Source organism: Telopea speciosissima, chromosome 1 (genome assembly GCF_018873765.1).
Source record: "Telopea speciosissima isolate NSW1024214 ecotype Mountain lineage chromosome 1, Tspe_v1, whole genome shotgun sequence".
In the NCBI taxonomy this organism is placed as follows: Eukaryota; Viridiplantae; Streptophyta; class Magnoliopsida; order Proteales; family Proteaceae; genus Telopea; species Telopea speciosissima.
In genome coordinates this window covers 9,579,809-9,603,386 of record NC_057916.1, presented here as the reverse complement: position 1 = coordinate 9,603,386, position 23,578 = coordinate 9,579,809, and the positions used below count along the sequence as shown (strand labels likewise).

Sequence of the window (23,578 nt, the reverse complement as noted above, 5' to 3'; positions counted from 1 at the left end):
GACCTAGATCAGAAACTGGTCTCTTGATTGACTCTCACTGTATTAATGGCTGTCAACTTTATCCAACAAATTAAAGGAAACACCAGCCAGCAGCAAATTTCTGATGCAGAGTGAGAATAATAATTACCTGCATTTGCCTGGTTTTCAAATTCTGTGATCCCCACTAGTTATCCAATGAAATTCATCAAGAAGAGCCCAAAATTCTCAAATAGTGACTGGAGTTGTTGCTCAAAAGCCTCTGCCTTACTCATTATGGGAAGATTATGTGCAAGAGAACTTAACTTTTCCCTTCTGGGGTCTTGTAATGGGATGCCAAAGTTTGAACTGAAATTTTTATATAGAACAAGATTGATTACATGGTCCAAACCAAACTGTGTGGGTCTGATATAGATGTGGCACTACAATGTTCCATCTGTTTGAACTAATACCCACAAAGAAGGAAAAAATAACAGATACAGATTATATAAATCTATTTAGGTGTTAATGTGACTCTAATTCTAGAGAAACAAAGACATATAAGATGAATAAGAAAAATTTTAAAAAAAAAAAAAAACAAAGGATTCGGAATCTTCTAACTTTTGACTGCTTGGTAACCTGCCTAACATTGCATGGAAGAATCTTTGGTGGCAGCAGTGTTGGCCTGCTTGGCAAGATAGGCTTCAAAGATTTCTACCACGAGACGGGGATCCTTTTCCACAAGTTCCATATACTCTTCTCCTTTTGTTACCTTGTCCATGTTGTCTATTATCAAGGAGAGAGCCGCTTCCATCAGGTGCCTGGCATTGTGCTGGTGAGCAAACGCAAAGCTAACAACTGCATTAGACAAATTCAATTTTGATGTCATGAACTTCTCACAGAAGGCCTTGAGATGCTTGACTTGGTATTTCTCTGCCAACACCAAGAGATCACAGGCCATTTGCTCATCAAGGGATGCTTCTGCGGTGTATAAGTAATGAACAAAGGAGCTCAGGACATCATAGGACACATCACTGATCTTGATTGTGCCACTCCTGCTCTCCTCCATCTCATTCTCCAGCATTGCTTTAAACACAGGAGACCTACTCACCTGAATATGAAATAAATATTAAAAAAACCAGAACAGAACAAAATAACTGACAAGGACACTAGTTGTAGTTTAGAGATGATGTTAATGAAAGCTTTAAGGGTCAGCTGGCAAGTCAAATGACTATTCCATTTAGTGTTTCTAGAACTCTTAGAGTATTCACTGCAGTTATTCTGCCACCAAACTTTTTTAAGAGTGATCTTAAAAAAGTTAAGAGATTTTTTGAGAGCATACGCAAAGCGAAGTAACTGTTATCTTTCCCCCTTTATATTTATTGTTTGTCCAAGGCCATACTATCAAGGGAACCACTTGCCTAATTAGGTCAAAATGCCTAAAGCATTTGACAGGAGCAACCGAACTCCGTATAAAATATCAGATTCCGATACAGACAAGTTACTGAAATCTAATAGATATTACTTCAAGGAGGGAGCCACGGCAGCAGCAATAATAGTAGAAATACAGTAAACCAGCAAAAAATCTTCCTTCTTTAATTTCTCATCACAGCATCCACAAGAAGAATATTAAATTTACCGCAGTGAAAACCATGACAGCAGCAATACAGTAACTCCCTTTCTTCTCCTATTCAAATCATCATCAAGTACCATAGAAGAAGAACTTCATAACATCAGGTAGTAACAGCAGCAACTCTCCTTACTCTTGATTCACATCAATGAAACTCCAAGAATAGAGACGCAGCTCTTTTCAAACAACACAGCAGCAGCAGCAGCGATACGAAATCCCTTGCTCCTTTTTTCTTCTACAAGCTGCTCTCGCTCTCTCTCTCCCTCCCAAACAATTCCAACAAATAATGTGCTGCTCAACACACTGACAACAAACTTCCCCTTTGGAATTGGTGGCAACACAAGTAACTTTAGGAGCAATTACCAATTATAGGAGTGTCCACCACATCTTTCCAATCCTATAGAATGTATTAAGTGATTTCTTGAACCACATAGTAGTGCCCATCTGATAAAAAAAGTAAATTCACTTCCATTGATCAGCAGTTGAGACTGATGCCCAACTTCACTGACCAAATGTATTTGGATAAATCATGTTTCCTCCAGAGTAATTTTCCTACTTCGGGCAGCATTGGCATTCCCACATACAATTGCCAATTAAAAGTTTAAAAAAAAAATCCAGTACTTCATTCCTTTACCCCATTTCAAGAGTAGAGTACTGTATAAAGAGCTGTGATGGTCTCTTGAAAAACTATAGGTATCTTCTTATCCTCCGTCCTGGTTTTAGGACATTGGTATAGAGTATTGAACTAGAAGAACAACCAATGGTATTTAAATGTTCAGAAAAACCTTGATTATATACAGATGATACAGACAATGTACATTAGGTCACTTCAAACAGAAATTAGGTAACTCAAAACTCCCAATGTGGCGATTTGACTGAAAAGCCGAAATCGATGTCCATAAATTTTCAAACCCAAACCAAGAATATAGAAGACCAGCTTGATGAATTTCATTCAGAAGAGTCCGTGTATCCATAATGTGAGAAATTTCCCTGGAAATGATTACCGAAATTAATTGCATGAGGGTATGTATAAATATTATAAATCATTAGTTGGGTTTCAAAGATCCTAAGATGCACCGAGTGAGCCAAAGGGCTAGGGATCAAACCCATGAATAGAAAGAACAGTACACAGAGCAGCTGAATAACAAATTAATTGCATGAGGGTATGTATGTATGTATTAAATCATTCAGGATGAACAAAGATCCAAAACATATATATCAGTAAAACTTAACTTCGACATAGTTGAGAGTGTTGGAGTACTCACTAGAACGGCTTTATGGGCCCGGACAGCAGCAGGGGATCCATGGCCACAATCATCGTCTGAAGCAATGAGAACTATATCAGTGAAACCGGAGGGGCTGTGGTTATCGACGGGAGACCAGAAACTGAGAAAAGCAACCTTGGCTTTGAGGTCTTCGATCTCTCGCTTGAGCTCTTCCTCCGTCTCGCTGGCTTCCTCGTAACACTCTTTGCAGGTGCCAGCATCGATGGCCAGGTACTCCTCTCGACATGAGATGCATCGCATCCTATCTGTCTCGGTTTCGGTATCGATTTCAGATTCCGACATCGACGGGTTACCCACTAGCAATCGATCATCGTTCGGTGCCTTGGAGGCGAGGCTCAGCAAACTGAAACTATCACTCACTCACTCACCCACTCACTCGGAGCTCGAAAAGCATCAACAGCAGGAGAACCACCCAACACAGTTCCAAGACGACGACATGAGAGAGAGAAAGAGACTTCGGTCGAATTCAGGCCAGCTTTGAACCAAAATGAGCTGGTCCAGTTGGGCTCAGGCTAAACGTGGTTCAAAATTATCGATTCCCCCCCCTAAGGGTGTCAATTTGGAACCGAAACCGCAGTACCAAAACCGAACTGGCCTGTAAACCGCACTCAAACCGCACTCGTTTCAAAAACGTACGGTGTACGGTATAGGCAAACGGAGTTTTGATCACGGTATCGTATGTATCGGTTTCGTATTGGTATAATACCATCAGTATGTACCGCTATCGCAATGCTATACCGAATTCATACCTCTAAACCATACCATTTTTGGGGGTATTTTTGTAAAACCAATTTCAACCCCAAGACCCTAAACCAAATCCCTAATTTCTTAACGACTTGGCCTCAGAAGAAATCTGTTCATAATGTTTCGAAATACCAACAGAATGCGTTGATGTAGCATTGTAGCCTATCTGGGCATTGAGAGCTCCTGTAGATGCACTCAAGAGTTGAAACTGGAAAGACATTTCTACTGATGGTGATGGGAACTTTAGCAAATATATCCTATTTGACAATTGAGAACCCTGCAGTTAAAAAAAAGGATTTAAAACCATTTCATTCGAATTTATAGTGTTTTTATATCATTTTTATAAAAAATAGAATTCATACCGCTTTTGTACCGCTTTTATATTATACCGAAACCGCATCGTGACTATACCGCTTTATATACCGTGATTCATACCGTCAAAACCGCACCGTACGGCATGCGTTGCGGTATTAAAAGTAGACCTTCTAAACGGCGCGCGTGTGATCGGTATTGGGTACCTATTTTTGGTACCGCATCGAAATCGCACCGCTTACCAAAACCGCACTGCTGACAAGCCTACCCTCCCCCTCCCCTCCCCTCCCCACTCATGCCGAATCCGAATGGCACCCTCCAATAGAGAGTCACAGAGAGTGGTAAGAACCCTCAATCAAGTGGATTCCATCTGGATGGCTAGCAGGTGTATGAGAATGGTTTCATATGTGAACTTGAGCCGGCCTCCCAGTATTGGAAGTCATAACGGTCTCTAGTGATCGATATGTATCCATAATGGTCAGGTATTGGGCCATATCGATCCAAATTTGGATAATTTTTTTTTGAAAAAAATAAAAAAAAAATCTAGGTATCGAGTGGTACTGTTATACCCAATTGATTGAATCGTTATCGTCTTCTGTTCCCTGTCCGAATAGGATCGTCCTGTCCCCTCATATGGGGGCGCAAAATGATGACCTAACCCCCTGCTTGAACACACTGCCCGAAGGAGATTAAGTCGTCATTTCACACCCCATATGAGAGGGACAGAACAGGACGATCCTGTTTGGACAGTGAACAAGAAAGGATAAAAATTACAATTGTTCACTAAGGGGGGGTGAATCAGTGATACCAATTCTATTAGGATTCATTGCAATCTAGAATTGTTCTCTTCTTGGTCACAAGCTTCCAAAACCTTGTAACCTTACTCTAATGTATCAAAACCCAATTCATACCAAATAATAGCACAGCAACCCCCAAGCACGAATTCTCCCTTGTGAGATTTTATTTCTATGTAATTGCATGTGATAACCATATGGCCGAAGCACCCGTGCAGTTGGCCTCCTAGTTCTCCTCTTTAAAACAAATCTTATAATATTTTAAAAACCTCCAACTTTGTAGTGCTACTTTGCTGTCCAGCATGAAGAGAGTTCTTTGTTTATTCATATGGGGAGTGTTCGGGCCACGCGTGTTGGCATCTCAAAGGGCGAGATTTTCATCTTTCATGAGGGTGGGACGGTCAATATTTCACCTTCACAATGTCTAAGCGTGGCCTATATCGCCCACAAAGAAACCCGACTCAAATCTCTTGCCTTCCCTATTGGCGAGTAGCATTTGGGGTTGGTCTTTCATCCCTGATAGCTGATAGAGACCGAATCATACCCTTGTACAAGTACCATCCAAGGCCCTCTAAGGCCACTCACACGGAATCAATTTCTCTTGTAAGTCCCATAATGGATTCCATGTGACTGGCCCTAGAGGACCTTGGACGTTACTTGTACAAGGACATGATCCGCGCTCACTAGCTAAGGGCTGAAGGCCACTAATCCACAATAGAATCTATTGATGAAATCCAATGGTCTTTCATACGAGGGTCAATGCATGGCAGATAAGAACAAACATAATCTCATAGGAAGTATAAAGTCACTCATAAAAATGGTAAGAGTAGTATTGTTATAGGAAGTCTCTCTAATCTTTGTATGGGAAATAATCCTACATAACTAAGATCCTGCTTGGTAATTTTTAGAACAGTTATAGAACACAAATTGTAACAAAAAAATTTTAATGTTGCACTACAGAGGTTCAGAGAAGTTACAATACAAAACATTGACTTGACCCAGTTTAGTAACATTTTCCAAAAATGTTTTTGGAAAATCTCTCTAGTACAAATTTCTTAGCTTCCATCACATGAGTCAAGTTTTAGATTCAAATATGTCATTATCATTTCCTTGCGTTAGGAGCTTCTAAATTTGGTTTTGTCTAGAACTTGATGGTCTTATCCACCTCTCTTCCTTATAAACGAAGCCTCTAGCAGGAGATTATCTTTTATTGACTTTCATTAATAAAGTTTAGCGTCTTTTTCCAAAAAAAAAAAATTTAAAGATAATTAAAGTCCGATTTGATGAGGTTTCCTAAAATGTTGGGGGAACACACTACCCCCATGCAACTTTATGAACTTTGCAGCATTCAAAGAAGTTCCCACAATGTTTTGATGGTATTACGACACAAGGCCAATCTGGTTCTTTGGGTTACTTTCTATAGTAGTTGTGCCTCTTCATCTAATAGTGTAAGTTCAACTATTCATTTACATCTCAAGTGGAGACTAGAGAGTAGAGTCGTGTCTGCTATCTGCATTAAACTGGCAGAGAATTGAAGAAGACAAAAATTCAAAAAGACGCTAAGGTAAAGAGTTGAAATCATTATCACACTAGAGTTAATGTTGAAATATCATATATGAAATTACATAGATATTCTCATGAATCTTTTTTTTAAAATTATTTTTATGGATACGAACAAATACAAATTTTCAATTTTCCATTTATATTTATGTTTTAAAGCACAAATGATTACATCATACCCACGTGTCTAACCAAATACTCGTTAACCTAACAATTGAAAAAATTATCTCAAGGTATGTTTCTATAATAATGCCAACTCAGTACGGATCTGGCTCCTCTTTAGGGAGCTCAGTGCCCAAGGAGTATCCAAAGGTTGAGCTGTATCACACACATCTCGGTGCACACCTAAGGATATGTATAGGACAACCCAACAACTAGATGCCCTCTGGGCGTGTTCGGCTCCTGGAGAGGAGCTCAATAGGCCCAGTACCCAATACCCAATACCCAATACCTCCCACCTCATGTATTATATTGAATGCTACTAGATGCAATTTGCACCCATGTGATGGGTTAAGGTGACCAAGCAAAGGGTCCCTTGACAGTGACCGAATAACTATTCTAAAACATTAATGACAAATTGAATGACAAACTAGTGAACCAAGGAAAATTGAATGAACCAAACTAGTGAACCAAGTGTACCACGTGTAATTGAAACTTTCTAAACCTTTCCTAATCAACCACGTTCATCATCCTCTATGGCAAGTCTCATTCTACATATTGGTGTTAGAGGGCCAGGCCTTGAGCAACAGAAAGCTTGCTCCATCATGATCAAGTGGTTTTGTCGCTTGCGCATTTGAGTATCCCTCTCTAGACCCCATAGTGACGGGAGCCTCATGTATTGAATCATATTATCAATCCATATCAATTAGGTATTGGTCATTGCCCATATCGATATAATTTAGAATGACTGATCCTATACAAATTCCTAAAACCGTGATAAGTACTACTGCCATCAATAATAGAGGTGCAAGCATAGTTTGTGATATCCGTATTGTGGAGTGATCGATCCTGATACTGCAGTACAGACCAGGAGTAAAATGATAAAAAAAAGGCATTTTTAATAGAGAGTCAGAGGCTAATTTGTCCGATATGACCGATCAGTGCTGATACCAATCTGATGCTGTATTAGTTTCCGAATTGATCGATACCCGTTCCGATACCTGGCACTAAAACCATGGGTGCGAGACAGAGAGTTGGTCGCTTAGAGCCTTAGATTGAGTTATCAACTAAAAGGCCAAAAGGGAAAGAAAGATAGATCGATTAGTCAGTAAGACGGTCAAACATTTAAAGCTGTTGAGTTCACAGTTCACACGCACACTGACTCACTGCAATGCTACTGGAGCTGAAAGGTCACCTACCACAGGCGACGGGCAACTCCCGGTTGCTCCAGCACACAAGCACTTACGTGGCCACCGGCTCTGGCATCAAGCAGCCTGTCGCTTACACTCGCTTCCTTAAATCCTTTCCAATAACAAGATAGAGTTTTCAACTCTTTCTCTCTCTTTGTTTTCAAAATTTAAAAAATTTCTCCGAAGAGGAGTTGCAGAGCGAAGGGATGAGCTTTTAGATATTTGGGTTTATCTGTTTTCATTGATCTCTTCTCCTCCATTCGTGTTCCAGGCAGGCTCCGACGGTTCCTTTTCCACTTGTTTTTTTTTTCGTTTTGTTTTGGAAGATTTAGTCATGTTTATCTGACGTATACCGTACTATGACGCTAGGTTTCTATGTCGGCTCTATTACTTGGATTTTTTAAACTTTTTTATTGACCTCTTGCTCTTAATTCATGAATATTATGCAGAAAGATTAATTCTTGGATGTTATTGAGGTTGAATCTTGATTGAGTATGGTGGTACCTTTGTGAAACCCTAATTTGGGACAGAAGGGGTTCTAGATTTGGATTTTGCTGCTTGGAAAATGCTGGTTGAAGAGAGAACAAGTAATGGTGGTTCTATAGGCTGCTCTGCGTTGGTTCCTTGTGGGAATGGTGCTGCCCTTAATGGACATACATTTGGGTCTGAAGGGCTGAATACTGATGGGAGCTTTGGGGAGTGCTCGGAGTGTTTGGCTGATGGTTTACGTACTTACAAGCGGCGGAAACACTTGAGGCTGACTGCAGGTACTAATCCGCAGGAAAATGAAAGAGTTTCTTCTGATACGCCAAGTCAAACGGACCAGGTTTGTTCTTTTCCATGTCCTGCCTCTTCTTTCAAATTAGTCATTTGTATGTGAATTCCTGTGGCAAGACATGAATAATTCTTAGTTTCTGTTCTTGCAATTTTCGTATGCAGCTTGATTGCGGTGCTGTTATTTGTCTACTTTCTCAGCCTTGATTTTCTTCACATTATATGGGAACTATATCCTGTATTAAACGCAAGAAAATCTGTGAACTAGGAAAATAAAGAAAGGAAAAAAGGGGGGAAAAAAAATGAAGAAGGAACTTTAATTTTGGAACTGGTCCTAATTCTTTCTCTAGAACTCTCGGTCTCGCAAAGGCAAGTTAGAAAATGCGTGGCTACTTTGGGTTTACTTGATTGCCAGATACATAACATTTTGTAAAGGATAAGACAATAGACACAGACCACTTTTTTTAAGAAGGCAGGGATGAAGGTTGCCGGCTGGTAACGTGGCTCCCTTGTGGTCACCCTACTGTGAAGATCATTCCTCAACATAGCTTGTTTCCTGAAGAAGAGGAGGAGGCACTTATTTGGGGTCATCTTTTTGATGGTTTTAGAAATCTAAATGGTATAATTGTTAATTGGTGTGTTGGTTAATGTTATTTTGTGCTGTGTTACTGGCACTTGGTATTTGATGGGATGGCTCTGGAAGTAAATGTTTTAAGTATGCCTAGAAAAGTTGTATAAGTGTCTTATTGCTGACCAGCAATAAAGAGGAAACATGGAATTTATGTACGAACTTGACTTTGATAGGAAAAAAGCATTTGGGCAGCTATAGAGTATTATATCTCAAATTCTTTCTGGTCTTAATTAAGTTAGAAGTTTTTCCTCTGGAAGAGCTTTGGAGCAGCTCAGTATTATTTTCTCCCATCATTGAGATAAGTGATCGGCGGGCGATTATATTACTTGGACTTATTGAAATAGGGATTTTATCAGTGTCCAACTCTTCATTTTCAAGTACAACATGCTACTCAGTAGTTATCCTTGTCGTACTTGCGTGACACTGATGTGAATCATGCTTTGCTCGTGTTAGATGCACAGTTTAAATGAAAATATTTTGCTCATTGTTTTCTAAGGCCTCTCTTTCATTTTCTTTGATTTCCTGTATTTATATTTCAGCATTATTTACAATTATAGGCAAACTCTGTTTTGACTTTTAGTTTTTGTGTTAAGGGAAGTACGTGTGGAGTTTGTACTTTTGTGGTTAATTGTCTAAAAATTGAACTAATTAAAGAAAGGTAAGCATATATTATTGGAGACAAAGGCCAGGTGTCTATGGGTTCCATCTGTTATTGTAGACATTGTAATCTATTTGGCTGTTATCTATTAATATTATCTTGGGATTGATTACTTCACAACTAGGTCAAATGAGAATTTTCTGCATTCGCAAGAATTCCTTGACAATGAGACATACTGTACTAGATTTCTTGGCTGATTCTTAAATTCACTGGATTCAAAAAAGAAATTTATGGTCTGTTTTATATATTGTTTAATGTCATTGAAGCAAGGTTCGAAATTTCAGATTTCGCCTCCATATTTTGACCTCTATCGAAACTGAAATATTTTGGTGAAATTTCTGTAAGTTTTTCTTAGAAATTTCGATAGTCATTTTGTTTCAATTCCTTGAGAAACCAGAATTGGTAATTTTTGGTGAAATTTTGAACCATGCATTGAAAAAAATGATGGTTTAACAATGTACATTGTTGTGGCCTTACAGAACTTACTTTCTATTATAATGATGACTAGCGCTGCTGGCATGCAGCTTTTGAGCCATAAAACCTTTCAATTTCAAAGATGAGGATACAAGGAGAAACTGATACCCTCGGTTTCTTCCATCTTTGGAAAGGTCATTTTACCACAAATATTTTGAGAGCTTATTCAAGTTGCAAATTGGTTTGGTTGTTTTTGTATTATAGAAAAAGCTATTTTGCACTCAAACTTCAATCTTAATAAAGCAAATTGAATTCCTTTTTGGGGTATTCGACTTTTTGAAACTGTGACCTTTTCTTGTGCAATTGAAACTTTATAATTTCCTTGGGTAATTCAGCATATTGTTTTCCGATATATCTTTGAGCCTTAGAGAAGATATATGTCGAATTATATGCAACATAGAAGCCATATCAATGCAATATGATATAATTATAATTATGCTAGTATTGGCCTAATATAAGAAAACCAACATATAATAAATAAAGCATAAGATATAATGTAAGCATATTCATCAAAAACAAAGCCAAGTAAGTCATACTGGGGAAGTAAGTTTTGGCAAAGCGACCATGGTGTTGGAGAGGGTCTAAAATCCAATGTGCAATGAGCAACAAAGACATACCTAGTTGTTCACATTTATTAGCAATGAGCAACAAAGACATGGCATTGTGGAAAATAGCAAATTCCAAGTTCTATCGAGCATAACCAATATTCAAAGTAACAAAGCCCAATGTGCAAAATTGCAAGCAGGCTTTACTTTACATGTCTGACCTGTGCGGCTGATAAGGCTGAATTGTTGAACACTTGAACTATGGAGCTTATACTTTGTTCACTTGAATGGAGTTGTCCAACCAGTAAGGCTCGAATAGGTACATGCCTCAGTGAATGTGTTAAAAGAATATGGGCTGGCCTGGGCCTGGGGTTTCTGTGGCAGGTTTGGCTGGGCCAGGCCTGAGTTTGGTGAAATTAGGCCTGGGCCTGTGCTTTATGTATTCAAGCTGGGTCAGGCATTGATGAATCTGTATGATATGTAGATTCATATTTGTATAACTATATTTCTTAAATAAAAAGGAGTGTATACATATACGTAAACAGCTATGCCATTTTATAGCAATTTAATGGTGTATATAATATATTGTAGTGTATTTATTCATGTCATTTTAAGAAGAAAATTAACTTTTTCTTTTAGCATTTGTTGAACTACAAACCTATCACTTAACATGCAACTAGATAATCAGCTAAGCTGGGAGTAATCTACATTTTAAATTTTGAAACAAATAAATACTAGTATATCTATTACTCATGGAAGCTTAATAGTCCTGAGGTCTGGACTGGGCCAGCACAGTGCCCTTACATCTTGCGATAGGCCTTGCTCGGCCTGGTCTGGCAAGTTTCCTTTGCTAGTTGTGTTCCCCGCTTGCCCCTTGGTTACTCCTTGCGAAACTCTATCAAATTGAATCTTGATGGGTTTTTCTCTAGGTAACTTGTGCATTCTGCCAGTGGGAATGCTTCAGTAGTAGTTTAGGGCTTTTGGGTTCTATCTTGTCGGTATTCGTAGGTCCAACTGGCGTTGGGAGACTCACTTGGAGTATAGCCTTAGGCTTCATCTTTTGGTTGTAGATTAGATATTCATTGACGTTGTGGTTGAGGGAGATCCTGGGTATTTGATTAGTTGGTTTGTGTTTGATGTCAATGATGCTTGGCAGCTATTCTATGTCATTAGGGATCCATTCCTTGGAGCCCAAAATAAACCCACAAGTACTAAATATTTTGGTGGCCTAGTTCTACATCTTGTGCAAGAATTGAATTTTAAAGGATGAAATTTTCTTTGTAATCCAGGGGAAAAATGAAGAAAATAATGTACGCAGGGATAAGGCTGCATACATTATGACCCTCCCCAGACCCCGCAGTGGCGGGAGCCTCGTGCACTGGGTACGCCCTTTTATTCTATTAGCTGTGGTTTTCATTTTTAATATTTTTGTAGTACTGAGTAGCTGTTCTTGCATCTCTTTTCATGTGAACCATTAAATATATATTCTGATGGTAATTAGTTGGACCGTGCTTTTCTTTTAAGCAATTCTTTTTTTTTTTTTTTTTTTTAATTTGGTTCCCTGCAGTCTGTAAGGAAGTCAAAGGACATAATTCTACACAGGAATTCCTATGAGCTAGATGGTTGTTATAGAGTAGACATCCCTGTTCTTCTAGATGGTTCAGATGATTGCCCAACTGGGCACTGGAGGGGGATTGTACTCGAACTCATCTTACGGTCATTGAGTGTGAGTGAAGGTGGTATTCAGAGCTGCATCCAGGAAGCAGTCATGTCCAGTTCCTGTATTATGTCTAAGATGAATTGTGCCTACCCTAAAATTGCAGGGGGCTGAAGTATATATGCTAATGACTTCTGTTTATTTAAATTAACTAGTATTTATTTTTGCTCTCTTAGGTTCCTTGAGTTATTGGGTTCATTCATTAGTTCATTCGTTCTTTACAGGAACCTGGTCACTGCCATGAAAATAGCCTTAAGATCAATTCACAGTTACACAAGGACTCCAAAGTTCCAGACAGATCTCAGAGTGTTTGGAAGGAGCATGAGAATGCTACTTCAAATGGATCCCAAAACGAGGCAAACAACCAAGCAGATGTTCATCGTGTCACTGACTTATGCCAGCGTGCTCTCCACAATGTTATGGTTTCGGAGAAGTTTGATTTGCTGTGTAAGTTACTATGTGAAAGTTTTGAAGGCATCAAGGTTGAAAGATTTCTAGATTTTAGTGTCATGAACTCTAGGATAAAAGATGGGGCTTATGAACAGTCTCCTGTCCTCTTCTCGACAGACCTTCAACAGGTAATGTTTGTGTTGCATTTCCTTTTAGGATATCCACTTAATCGTTTACATTCTGTAGTTGAAAATATTTTAGTTGATATTTGATAGCCTTAAGTATTTATAAATACTGTCTTCAAGCATCATTGAATATATGGGCATCTACAGTGATGTTCTTTCTATCCCTGTTTGTTGATATGACAAAGAAACTCCATTTGTGTAAGGCATACCTTGTATCTTCTTGTGCACTGACTACTTTTAATGTCATTAAAACCTAATGGCTGCTTTTCTTTCAACAAAAGAATGTCATGATAATTTAATTCTTTATCCTTCTTTACAGGCCACATTAAACTACCTTGACCTGAACCTAAAAGGTCACCCCATCCCCAATTTTTTCCATTCAAAACAATTTGGGAGGTGTCTGGTCCTCTAAAACATCAGCCCCTTCTGTGGCAGGTTAATTTACAAACTAAAGACCCGTGAGTCTGTGCAGTGACACACTTCAGGTTAGAAGAAGAAATTGGTCAATCCTTCCCAAGCTACACTTAATGTGGAGAGGGGAAGGTGGAGTAGTGCTCCGTTCTTTTCATTCATTGCATATGTGCTAGAAGGTTTCTGAATAACTTTCTTAACCTCTTTGATCTTGTGGGGAATTTCTTCTTGATATTATTGATTTTGTATTGGCATCACATCCACTAGGCTCGAGTTATAGGTCCAGATTTTTATGGAGATGCACATTGTTTGAATGTGTTTGGAGATTATGGAGCAAGTGAAATCATAGGTTCTTCTGAGATTCATATAGGAACCACTCCCAATTTTTAAGAGGGTATGGGGATCTGGTTGGCTTATTGGGCATTTGCATTGGATATCTTTCATGGAGTCTCTAGAGGTTTGGAGAATCTTCTCCATTCTAGATCAATGGCTATTGAAGTGGTGAAAGCATGGTTATCCCATCTTCTTAATTTAATCAAGTTGAATTTCTATGGTTGTTCACTAGGTAACCTGTAACCCTGAGCCAGTGGGGTATGAGGTGCTGGCATGACTTGAATCTTGCAAAATATCTAGGTTTTGAGAAGCCTCGAATTGAAACAGGGGTAGACTCTATTGGCATACCAGATTTCGGTCATTTCTACTCATTTCAGTGAAATTTTGACTCATTTCGGCGAAATTTCGAGATTTCTATCCACTTCCCCTTATAACTCCTAATGGACCTAATGGTTGACCCTCATCATGAATCTTGACTTAGCCCTCTAGTAACCTAATTGGACCTTATGTTGGTTCACTTGGCAATGTTGCATGGTTTATGAATCAACTGGAAGATTTGTCCAAGTGATGTGCTTATGTTGGTTAAAGGCCCAAAATGGCGCTGGCAGTCGATTGTGCAGCCAATCGGTTGTAAGAGTATTCCCTTTTGGTCAGTAGGAAGGAAGATCTAAATATAGTTCAAAAAGTTCCCCACTCCTGATCTGTTGGAGCGAGCTCGTCCATCCCTTCCCACTAGGGCCACTCCCGTTCCACGAAGGTGGAGTCAAGGTTACAAAGTCACTTTCTATCATCAATCACCGCGAGTAGAAAGCCTTGGTCTTGTTGCCCACTTGGCCCCACTCGCTATCAGATTCGAACCGCGTTTGAATGGAACAGATTTGGAGAATAGTTGACCGGAACAGGGACCGTTGGTTACCGAGAACACAATTATGGAAACGGACGATATGGCAGCCTACCGGGACCATCAACCGATAGAGTACGAGAGGTGTTCAAATTCAGTCTACATGATAGTTGCTGACCGACTCTGTTCAGCAGTCGACCGAAGTTTGAAAGATTAGTCCGTTATAATACATGGCAGTTAATTTTTTTGACTGTTGGAATTCTCCATAAATAGGAGATCGCTGAACTTTCAAAAAAAAGTAAGACATTTGATAAAATTGTGGCAAAACTCTTCTAGGCTAAAACATGAAGATCCCACAGTCAATGTGAGCTTAAACTGGAAATGCATATGAGCAATTGGTCAAGAGATATTGAGTTTCAAAGGGAAAGTCATATGAAAATATGAACATAAGCTGCTGAACAAAGGGGATCAGATTGATTGAGCTACAACCTGTTTATCTGTCTGTAAAAAAGGTAACTTGTATTTTAACCTATGAGCCATTTGTTTATCACTTTTTAGTGATTTTGGTTTTATCACGGTGGTGATCATTGTGAGGTGTTTCTCCTACCTGGCAAGGCGAGTGTGGTTGATCACTGGGTGATCATTGTGAAGGTTGATAGATGTTGAAAAACTATTATTAGTTGATCACTGAGTGATCATTGTGAAGGTTGATAGATCTTGTAAAACTATTATTGGTTGATCACTGAGTGATCATTGTGAAGGTTTGAAAACTATTATTGGTTGATCACGGGGTGATATTGTGTGAGGGTGTTTCTCCTACCTTGATAAGGAGAGTGGTTTACTGGATTCCAAGCCATGGGCTTGAAGAGTGGACGTAGGACGGTATTGAGGCCGTGCTGAACCACTATAATGTTGGTGTGTGCACTCTCTATTTCTTTCTATCTCCTTCTTTAGACTACACTGCGTTTTTGTTTACTAACGATTTATTGGATATTTGAGATTGTTTAAAAAAGGATTTTGAAATTAGACTAAGATTCCATATTACCCAATTCACCCCATCATGGATTGCCTATACAATAATACATAGAGGTTGTATGAAAATTTGAGTTTGAGATTTCTCAAAGGAGCGTGAGTGGTGTGTGCTCTTCCATCTCCTCTCTTTATTGTTCTACCTGGTTCAATCTAATCTTCCTCCCATCTTCCCAGGTGAGTTCTCCCTTCTTCCCTTCTTATTTCTGTTGCTACTTCTTTCTTTATTCTTTTATCTTTTATTTCTTCCCCTTTGCCTTTCCTTGTTCTGCCGGACCAGATTCATAGTCCCACAGCGTTGACCATTGGTCTTCCTCATGCCTGTTCTGTTCTTAAAACTTTCTTAATTCAGTCCTTTCCCCTTGGATATTCCACCTATAAATCCCTTAGTCGAAACCTTACTGTAGTTGGGAGTTATTGTTTGGAAGCCAAATCTGGTTGAAGATTTATCATTAGACTAGAGTTGCAGAAATTTTCTTTGCTGGAGTCTTTGATATTCGATCCTGTTATGTGTTGGATTTCAGAGGAATAGGAGTTGGGATCTTTACCCTGGAATTTCAGCCTGAATGGACTTCGTATGAGAGAGATTCTTCATTCGTAAGACTCCATCTCTGCTGGTTTCTTGTTCTCAACTCTTATCGTGGAAGGTTGAAGATGAATTGGTGACAACATATTAATAGTCACCATATTCCCCCCTTCTCCCAAAATACCTTCAATATGGCTTTGTCCTTATTTCTTTATTAATGCCTAGATTATCCCTCTTTAATTTCTAATTCCTCTATCCTTTCCTCCTTTATCTTGCTAAGTAGGCCTTTAAATATCTGGTTAATTACAGAATTCCCATTAGCCTCATTGTTTGAGTTTGTTTATGACGCAGATCTGAAGACTTATGTTCGAAAGAAGAAGAGGTCCAAGCAGTCCAAGTTGTTGTTAGTAGTTAGTAGATTTTTACACTTAGTTCTATTTTTGTGTTATAAATTGAACCGGTTTGAACCAGTGGTTCAATTTAAGTAAATAATTAGTTTTTTGGTTTTTTTTTTGTTTGTTTGTTTGTTTAGTGGTCATTTGACACTTTTAAGTGATCTAAGTGATCACATGGCTTTTAAGTCATCCACTCCTCTCCACGATTTTGTGGGAGGATGTGTTACGTAATAGGATCGGCCAGGGGTTATTTCACTCCTAGGCTGAATAGGAGATAGGCCCATTGGCCCTTTAAATAAAGGAAATTCGTGGGGGACTTCTTACCTCACAATTTGAAAAATCTATCTTCAAAGCTGCTGCTGCAACTTGTCTTCTTCAAGAAGAATTATCTTGTGTTTGATCCGATTGACACCTTGTGTTGGGAAGCCCGGGTGGTTCAAATTGGTTACCTTGTTTTCTCCATTGCTGTTACATTCAAGTTTTGGTTCAAGCATTGTTTCAAGGACTGTTCTACATCGACAAAGTTTTTGTTCAAGATGTTCTTCAATATACAAGTGTGAACCTGAATCAAAACCCTAACCTTCTTCTTCTCCTCTTCTAGACCACCTACTCCCTCACAGCCAATTCCAACCGTGAGAACTGGCCCCATACTTGGACCGAGTTCTCTACTGCCCATCTGGAAAACTCGATCCAAGGCTGGTGTAATTCTTCCCAGTCATTAACCCTAAATTTGCAATTTTCCATCTTTCAAAATCCTAGCCCTAGACTCCATAACTTGCTGTCGATTCTGTCCAGCAGTCTTAGGCTTGCTATTTGTTAACGTAACCTTCACTGTAAAACTCCCATCATCTAACATTAACCCTAACATCAAACCCTAAACCCCACTAAACACTGACCTTAAACTTGACCTTTTCCATTGGTTTAACCCTAGCCAAATCTCCTTTTGAAGAACAGATCCTGGTTTTGGCATCTAGTTGGATTACATTCAACCTAGAACTACATTAGTCTAACACTTGGATAGTTTAACATTCAACCTAGCACCACATTTTGTGCGATTCATCGTTTTATAGCTCATATCTGTGGCCATTAGACTATGTTGCGTGGTTAAGCTCTCCCCTGATATAACCTTACATTCTTTACATAATACTATCGGTCCTTTTGGTTGGAAACAAATCTTTTTGGCTACTATTTTGCCCACTTTATGCTCTTGTTTTTTTTTTTTTTTTTCCAAAGCATGTGTTTATTATTTTGTTTAATCATAAGCGACAGCAAATTCTAAAAGTGAAGTTCCTTCATTCCTATTTCCAAAACCATATTCTCCATGAATTCTTTCATAATCTCTATTGTCGCCTCCAACATGTCCATTTAGATCACCCCCCATAATAATCTTTTCTCCTTGACTAATTCTTTGAACTTACCTATCCATATGTTCCCAAAACTTCTTCTGTGTTTTCATCCAATCCTATTGGGGGTGTGTAAGCACTAATTATATCGATTACATCTTGTCCTAACACAAGTTTGATGGATATTTCCTATGACCAATTCTTTTGACATCTACACATAGTTCAAATACTTGCCAAAAGTTAGTCGAATTTTTCGCGAATTTCTACATGTTCTAGGCGAAACAGTAGGCGAAATCCAGAATCAGCATTGTTTCATTGAAATTTCGCTTGTTTTGATTTAAATCTCGTTCATTTTGGTCACAAAAAATGCACTGTTTCTTTGAAATTTCGGTCATTTGGCTCCCAAAATGGGCAAGTGGAACTCACGGAAAAATACATTATTCGGGAAATTTCGATATTTTGCTCATTTTGGTCTGATCGAAATGGCCTACTGAAACGAGATTTTGAACTATTCATCTACAATATCATTTAAAAAAAAATCTTTATGTACTACTCTTTCCACTCAACAACAACACATAGCCTTATCCCAACTAAATGGGGTCGGCTACATGGATTCTTGCTCTCCAATCAGCTCTATTCGAAGTCATACAAGATACGAGACCTAAGCTGTGCATATCTTTCCTGACAACTTCACTTAGAGTTATTTTAGGCCTGCACCTTGCAGTTTTAGCTCCTTCAATCTGAATCAAATCACTTTTCTGAACTGGAGCATCCCAAGGTCTTCGTTAAATATGGCCATGCCTTCTCAAACTACTCTCTCGTAGCTTATCATGTATTGGAGCTACTTCCAACTCAGCTCTAATATGATCATTCCTTACTTTATCCTTCCTAGGTTTGCCACACATCCATCTCAACATCCTCATCTCCGCTACACTTAGTTTCTCTATATGGCGCTTCTTAACTACCCAACATTCTGCACCATAAATCGTAGCCGGTTGTATGGCAGTCCTATAAAATTTTCCTTTTAAGTATTAAGAAATACACCGATCACACATGACACAACAGTCCGGACGCACCTCTCCACTTCATCCATCCTATTTTAATTCTTTGGGCAACATCATCCTTTATATTGCCGTCTTTATTTACGATAGAGCCCAGATATCTAAAATAATCACTTTGAGGAATCTCCCTCTCAACAATAGTGACCACCTCCTTAATCGTTATAGTGTGTCTAAAGTTACACACCGTATACTCAGTCTTTGTTCTACTTATCTTAAGACCTTTTTGATTCCATGGTTGTTCTCCATAACTCCAATTTGGCGTTAATACCTGCTTTTGTCTCATCCACCAACACAATATCATCAGCAAAAAACATACACCAAGGAACCTCATCTTGTATATCCTTGGTTATATCATCCATGATAAGCACAATCAAATAAGGGCTTAAGGCTGATCCTTGGCGTAGCCCAATAGTAATTGGGCCCCCTCCCCCTCCCCCCCCCACAAACAGTTCTTATGCTAGTTACCACACCATCATACATATTTTTAATTATGTCCATATATTTACTTGGCACCCTTCTCTTCTCTAGTATATGACAGATTAGCTCTATAGGGATTGGGGAACTATGTCATAAGCCTTTTTTAGGTCAATAAATAAAGACCATATTGTGTTGTAGAAGACAAAATCTTTGGCAAGCAATATGCTAGCCGCAAGCACAAGAAGAGGGCTGGTTCACTTCATCAATTGGTGAACCAACCCAATGGGCCATAGGGCCAACCAGCCTTGGGCTGGGAGTTGGTTGGGTCTCTCAAACCCAATATCGTTGGGGGGGGGGCAGAATAGTCTTTTCCTTATTATCATTCTTCAAGTAGACTGCTGGCCAATGGTTACTTTTGAAGTGGGGACCCTCTGGCTGTTTCACTTGACAAGGAATCTTCAGTGGGGTTCATAAAGAGAGGAGGCCGGCTGCTGCACTTCTAGAAGACTTGAAGATATATATTTAGTTTCTAATTTCACATTCGAATTCAAACTTCAAGTAATTTCATAAATAAGAGAAAGGACGGTAGCCAAGTGGCAAAGAGTATTAGTTGCCAAAAACTTCTATTCGTCGGTTTGAATCTGACCGGTTCCTACATCGCCGCACCATTCCACCCATCGTTTACGATGATGGGGAAGAGAGAGCGGGAAGCGGGGTTTCCACAAAGAGAGGAGGCCGGCTGCTGGACTTCTAGAAGACTTGAAGATATTTATTTAGTTTCTAATTTTACTTTCGAATTTGAACTTCAAGTAATTTCATAAATAAGAAAAAGGACTGTTGCCAAGTGGCAAAGAGCATTAGTTGCCAAAAACTTCTATTCATCGGTTCGAATCTGATCGGTTCCTACAGCGCCGCACCATTCCACCCATTGTTTACAGTAATGGGGAAGAGAGAGCGGGAAGCAGGGTTTCCCCTAAAAAATTGGGAAGAATTTTATAATCAATAGTAAGAGAAGAAGAGATAGAATAGGAACCAGAAATGACTTTTCGATTGGAAAAAGCGGATTTGATGGGAAAGTTGTTCGGTAAGGTTCTCAAACATCTTAAAAAGATCATTGCCTACTTATTACTTCTATGGGTTAGTCGTGCTCTTTGGAATATGGCTGTACAGGGGGGGGGCTGCTTTTTATGTCTTTTTTCAGTAAAGACACCAGCTTCAAAGCCCCTAGATAGTAATACGTAAGAGGAAGGTGACTAAGCAATTATGCTACTATTCGCATCCCAACCTAAAACCGACTACTGGAAATCACTTACAACTAAAGGGGGGGGGGGACGCACTATGATCAGAAACTCACTCTCTGAAGAATTGCATTGCCGCTGCTTATAGCTGGTTAGCAATAAACCCACATTTAGGAACAAAAGGCTGGTTGGCCCTATGGCCCATTGGGTTTCTCAAACCCAATATCGTTGGGGGGGGGGGGGCAGAATAGTCTTTTCCTGATTATCATTCTTCAAGTAGACTGTTGGCCGATGGTTACTTATGAAGTGGGGACTCCATGGCTGTTTCGCTTGACAAGGAATCTTCAGTGGGTCCACAAGGAGAGGAGGCCGGCTGCTGCACTTCTAGAAGGCTTGAATATCTTTATTTTGTTTCTAATTTTATTAATCCTAGTTTCTATGTCATAGTGTCTAATTTTAGTACATTGTCAAAGTTAGAGTTTCTAATTTTTGTAACTTGAGGAGCAAAGATATAGCAGCCTATTTATATGTAAAGGCTTTAAGAAGCCTCCTCATGATTTAATGAAGTTGAATTGAGATTGTTTTTGTGCAAGAATTCTTGTCTTGGTGAGAGGATGAAGGGCTGGTGAGAGCCTAGCTGAGAGAGCTGAATTGAGATTGCTTGTGCAAGAATTCTTGTCCTGGTGAGAGCCTGGCTGAGAGAGCCGAAACTGTATCCCCTTTTTATATTCTGCAATGGAACTTATGTGCTTAATATTATTTTGGATTGAGTTCCTGATTTTGTTTAGACAGTTAAGCTTTTTCAAACCCTGGGTCATGGTGGAGACCACATTTTGATTTGCATACATAATATTCCCTATTCTAACATTCAGGAGATTTTTTTTCTAGGAAAGCTTCTCAAGTTCAATTTCTCTGGCATAAGTAGCTCATGTTTGATTGTTTCCCAGATATGGCGTAAGATCCAGAAGATTGGTAGCGAAATGGTTTTTCTTTCAAAGGGTCTTTCAGATATATCACAGAACTCCTACAGTGCACTGGTAAGAAGAATTGTTTTTTTGACGATGCTGATCTCTCTATAGCTCTATGGAATATTGAATGATGCTGTACTGTCAATATGTCATCATGGCAAATGCTGCTACATTTTGGGACCTTAGTTCTCTAAGAGGCATTTGCTTTGCTTCTAGATTGATCATCTTCTTCATTTATGTTCTACTTGTTATGCTGATGGCTCATCCAACATTATTTACTTGTCTATTCAGGTTGGAGGCTCGATACATGTCAATTGCGAAGAAGGGAAAAATGAGGTATATATTACTCAACTGTATGGGTAGAATTAATTGGTCAGGTTGTCTTCCTTGTCTACATTTAATTGCACTGTAAATTCAAAAATTTGATGCTCATTTGAAATTTCACACTTCTATGAGCCTTCCACTTCATTTTAATTAGGCTATACTCTCTCTTACAGGAGATCAATCATGTTGGTGCTAAACAAAATGCTGGAAAACGATTTTCTGTCCCAGAATCTGACCATGAAACTAAGCCGAAACAAACAGAGGTACGTGGATCAGAAAAGATAAATAATTGCAGGCAGTGTGGTGTCAAAGCAGATGGGAAAAATCGCCTCGTCTGTGATTCATGTGAGGAGGTGTACCATTTCTCTTGCATTGAGCCTGCTCTTGAAGAGATCCCATCAAGAAGCTGGTATTGTGCCAACTGCACTGCGAGTGGGATTGAATCTCCACATGAGAATTGTGCTGTATGTGAGAGGCTCAATGATGCCAGGACCCAAACCAATGGAAGTGGGGAGACACTTCCAATGGAAGAAGACATGCTGAGTGATTTGGAAGAGAGTTCAGATTGTAGTATGAAAGCTGAAGATGGGCTTGAGTCATGCAATGGAAACAGAAGACTGCGCTATTGCAAATTGTGTGAAATTGGGGAAGAGGATAGCCGGAGGTTACGAGTATGTGGACATCCCCACTGCCCTAACAAATACTACCATCTCAGATGCTTGACAACTGAGCAGTTAAAATCCTATGGGCCCCGTTGGTACTGCCCTTCTTGTCTTTGTAGAGCTTGTCTCACTGATAAGGATGATGACAAAATTGTACTCTGTGATGGCTGTGATCTTGCTTACCACATTTATTGTATGGAACCACCTCGTACTTCAATTCCAAGGGGAAAATGGTTTTGCAGCCAATGTGGTGCTGGGTTCAAAGCGATAAACAACGCAAAGAGGGCATATGAGGAGAAACAGCAGAGGAAGCAAGTAGGTGAATCGAATGAAGCAGTTGGATCAGTGGATATGCTGTTAAATGCTGCTGAGAAGCTGAAATGTGAGGAGAAGTTAGCTGCTACCAGGAAGAACAGATAGGTAGACCAGAGTTTCCTAGAAGGAAGAAAAAGGAAAAGTGAAAGAAAGTAGAGCTTGTTCTATTATTCAAGATGGTGAAGGTGGTTGTGTATCAACATCTTTATCTGGCTGTTGTGTAGCTCATAGTTTGATGTGATGGGCTGCTGCTTGAGCATAATTATAGTTGACAATCATTCTTGTTGGAGAGAAGGGACAAGAGCTATTCTCATTAAGAGGGGGTTGGTGGGGGACTAGAGCCGTGAAAATTTCTATTACTTGCCTGAGTGCAATGGTAAGTACAGCTTTCTAACAGATGTAAGTAGAAGGCTGGCTGGTGAATTGTTGTAAAATTAAGAATTTGTTTTCAAAATAACTTGTTACTTTGTAATCAAAATTCAAAGATGTTTTTGAGATGAAATCTTGTTGATCTCAGTTGGTCGTTTAATTTCTCTAATGTTTTATTGATTTTTGTGAACATTTTCATTATGAAGTTATGATATTATGCTATGGTTTTATCAATGGTTAAACCTGAAGATCTGTAAATACCAGATCTTGACAGTAGGTTAGATAATTATCAGTTCACTTCGGGGTCTTGAGTAGCAGCAGTGATGGAGAAAATACTCTCCA

General features: G+C 39.2%; 2 protein-coding genes across 5 annotated transcripts; one reads left to right on the top strand and one right to left on the bottom strand.

The window, feature by feature from the left end:
- Window positions 1-318: 318 nt before the first annotated feature.
- LOC122665367 (BTB/POZ domain-containing protein At4g08455) lies at window positions 319-16,184 on the bottom strand. 2 transcript variants are annotated; one of them, XM_043861501.1, is made up of 5 exons: window positions 16,167-16,184; window positions 5,844-5,848; window positions 2,851-3,188; window positions 544-1,066; window positions 319-503 (listed from the first exon to the last, which is right to left on the bottom strand). In XM_043861501.1, the coding sequence occupies exons 3-4, from the start codon at window positions 3,151-3,153 to the stop codon at window positions 599-601; spliced, it is 771 nt and encodes a 256-aa protein (XP_043717436.1). In that variant the 5' UTR covers window positions 3,154-3,188; window positions 5,844-5,848; window positions 16,167-16,184; the 3' UTR covers window positions 319-503; window positions 544-598. The 2 variants fall into 2 exon arrangements, with proteins under 2 accessions (XP_043717436.1, XP_043717444.1); XM_043861509.1 differs by lacking the exons at window positions 5,844-5,848; window positions 16,167-16,184 and having other exon boundaries at window positions 319-513; window positions 554-1,066; window positions 2,851-3,222.
- LOC122665349 (PHD finger protein EHD3) lies at window positions 7,777-23,405 on the top strand. Of its 3 annotated transcripts, none has more exons than XM_043861474.1 (7): window positions 7,777-7,901; window positions 8,080-8,456; window positions 12,280-12,540; window positions 12,651-13,007; window positions 21,546-21,635; window positions 21,858-21,902; window positions 22,064-23,405. In XM_043861474.1, exons 2-7 carry the CDS (start codon window positions 8,196-8,198, stop codon window positions 22,970-22,972), a joined length of 1,923 nt encoding a protein of 640 aa, XP_043717409.1. In that variant the 5' UTR covers window positions 7,777-7,901; window positions 8,080-8,195; the 3' UTR covers window positions 22,973-23,405. The 3 variants fall into 3 exon arrangements, with proteins under 3 accessions (XP_043717409.1, XP_043717419.1, XP_043717426.1); XM_043861484.1 differs by having other exon boundaries at window positions 7,778-7,901; window positions 12,280-12,438; window positions 12,654-13,007; XM_043861491.1 differs by lacking the exon at window positions 12,280-12,540 and having other exon boundaries at window positions 7,781-7,901; window positions 12,654-13,007.
- Window positions 23,406-23,578: the final 173 nt, after the last annotated feature.

Bases quoted from the DNA above. Each gene is read 5' to 3' on its own strand.
- LOC122665367 (XM_043861501.1), bottom strand. From the start codon at position 3,153: ATGTCGGAATCTGAAATCGATACCGAAACCGAGACAGATAGGATGCGA. The intron at 1,067-2,850 runs GTGAGTACTCCA...TTTCATATTCAG, and splicing joins GGGCCCATAAAGCCGTTCTA to GTGAGTAGGTCTCCTGTGTT.
- LOC122665349 (XM_043861474.1), top strand. From the start codon at position 8,196: ATGCTGGTTGAAGAGAGAACAAGTAATGGTGGTTCTATAGGCTGCTCT. The intron at 12,541-12,650 runs TGAAGTATATAT...ATTCGTTCTTTA, and splicing joins ACCCTAAAATTGCAGGGGGC to CAGGAACCTGGTCACTGCCA. The intron at 13,008-21,545 runs GTAATGTTTGTG...ATTGTTTCCCAG, and splicing joins TCTCGACAGACCTTCAACAG to ATATGGCGTAAGATCCAGAA.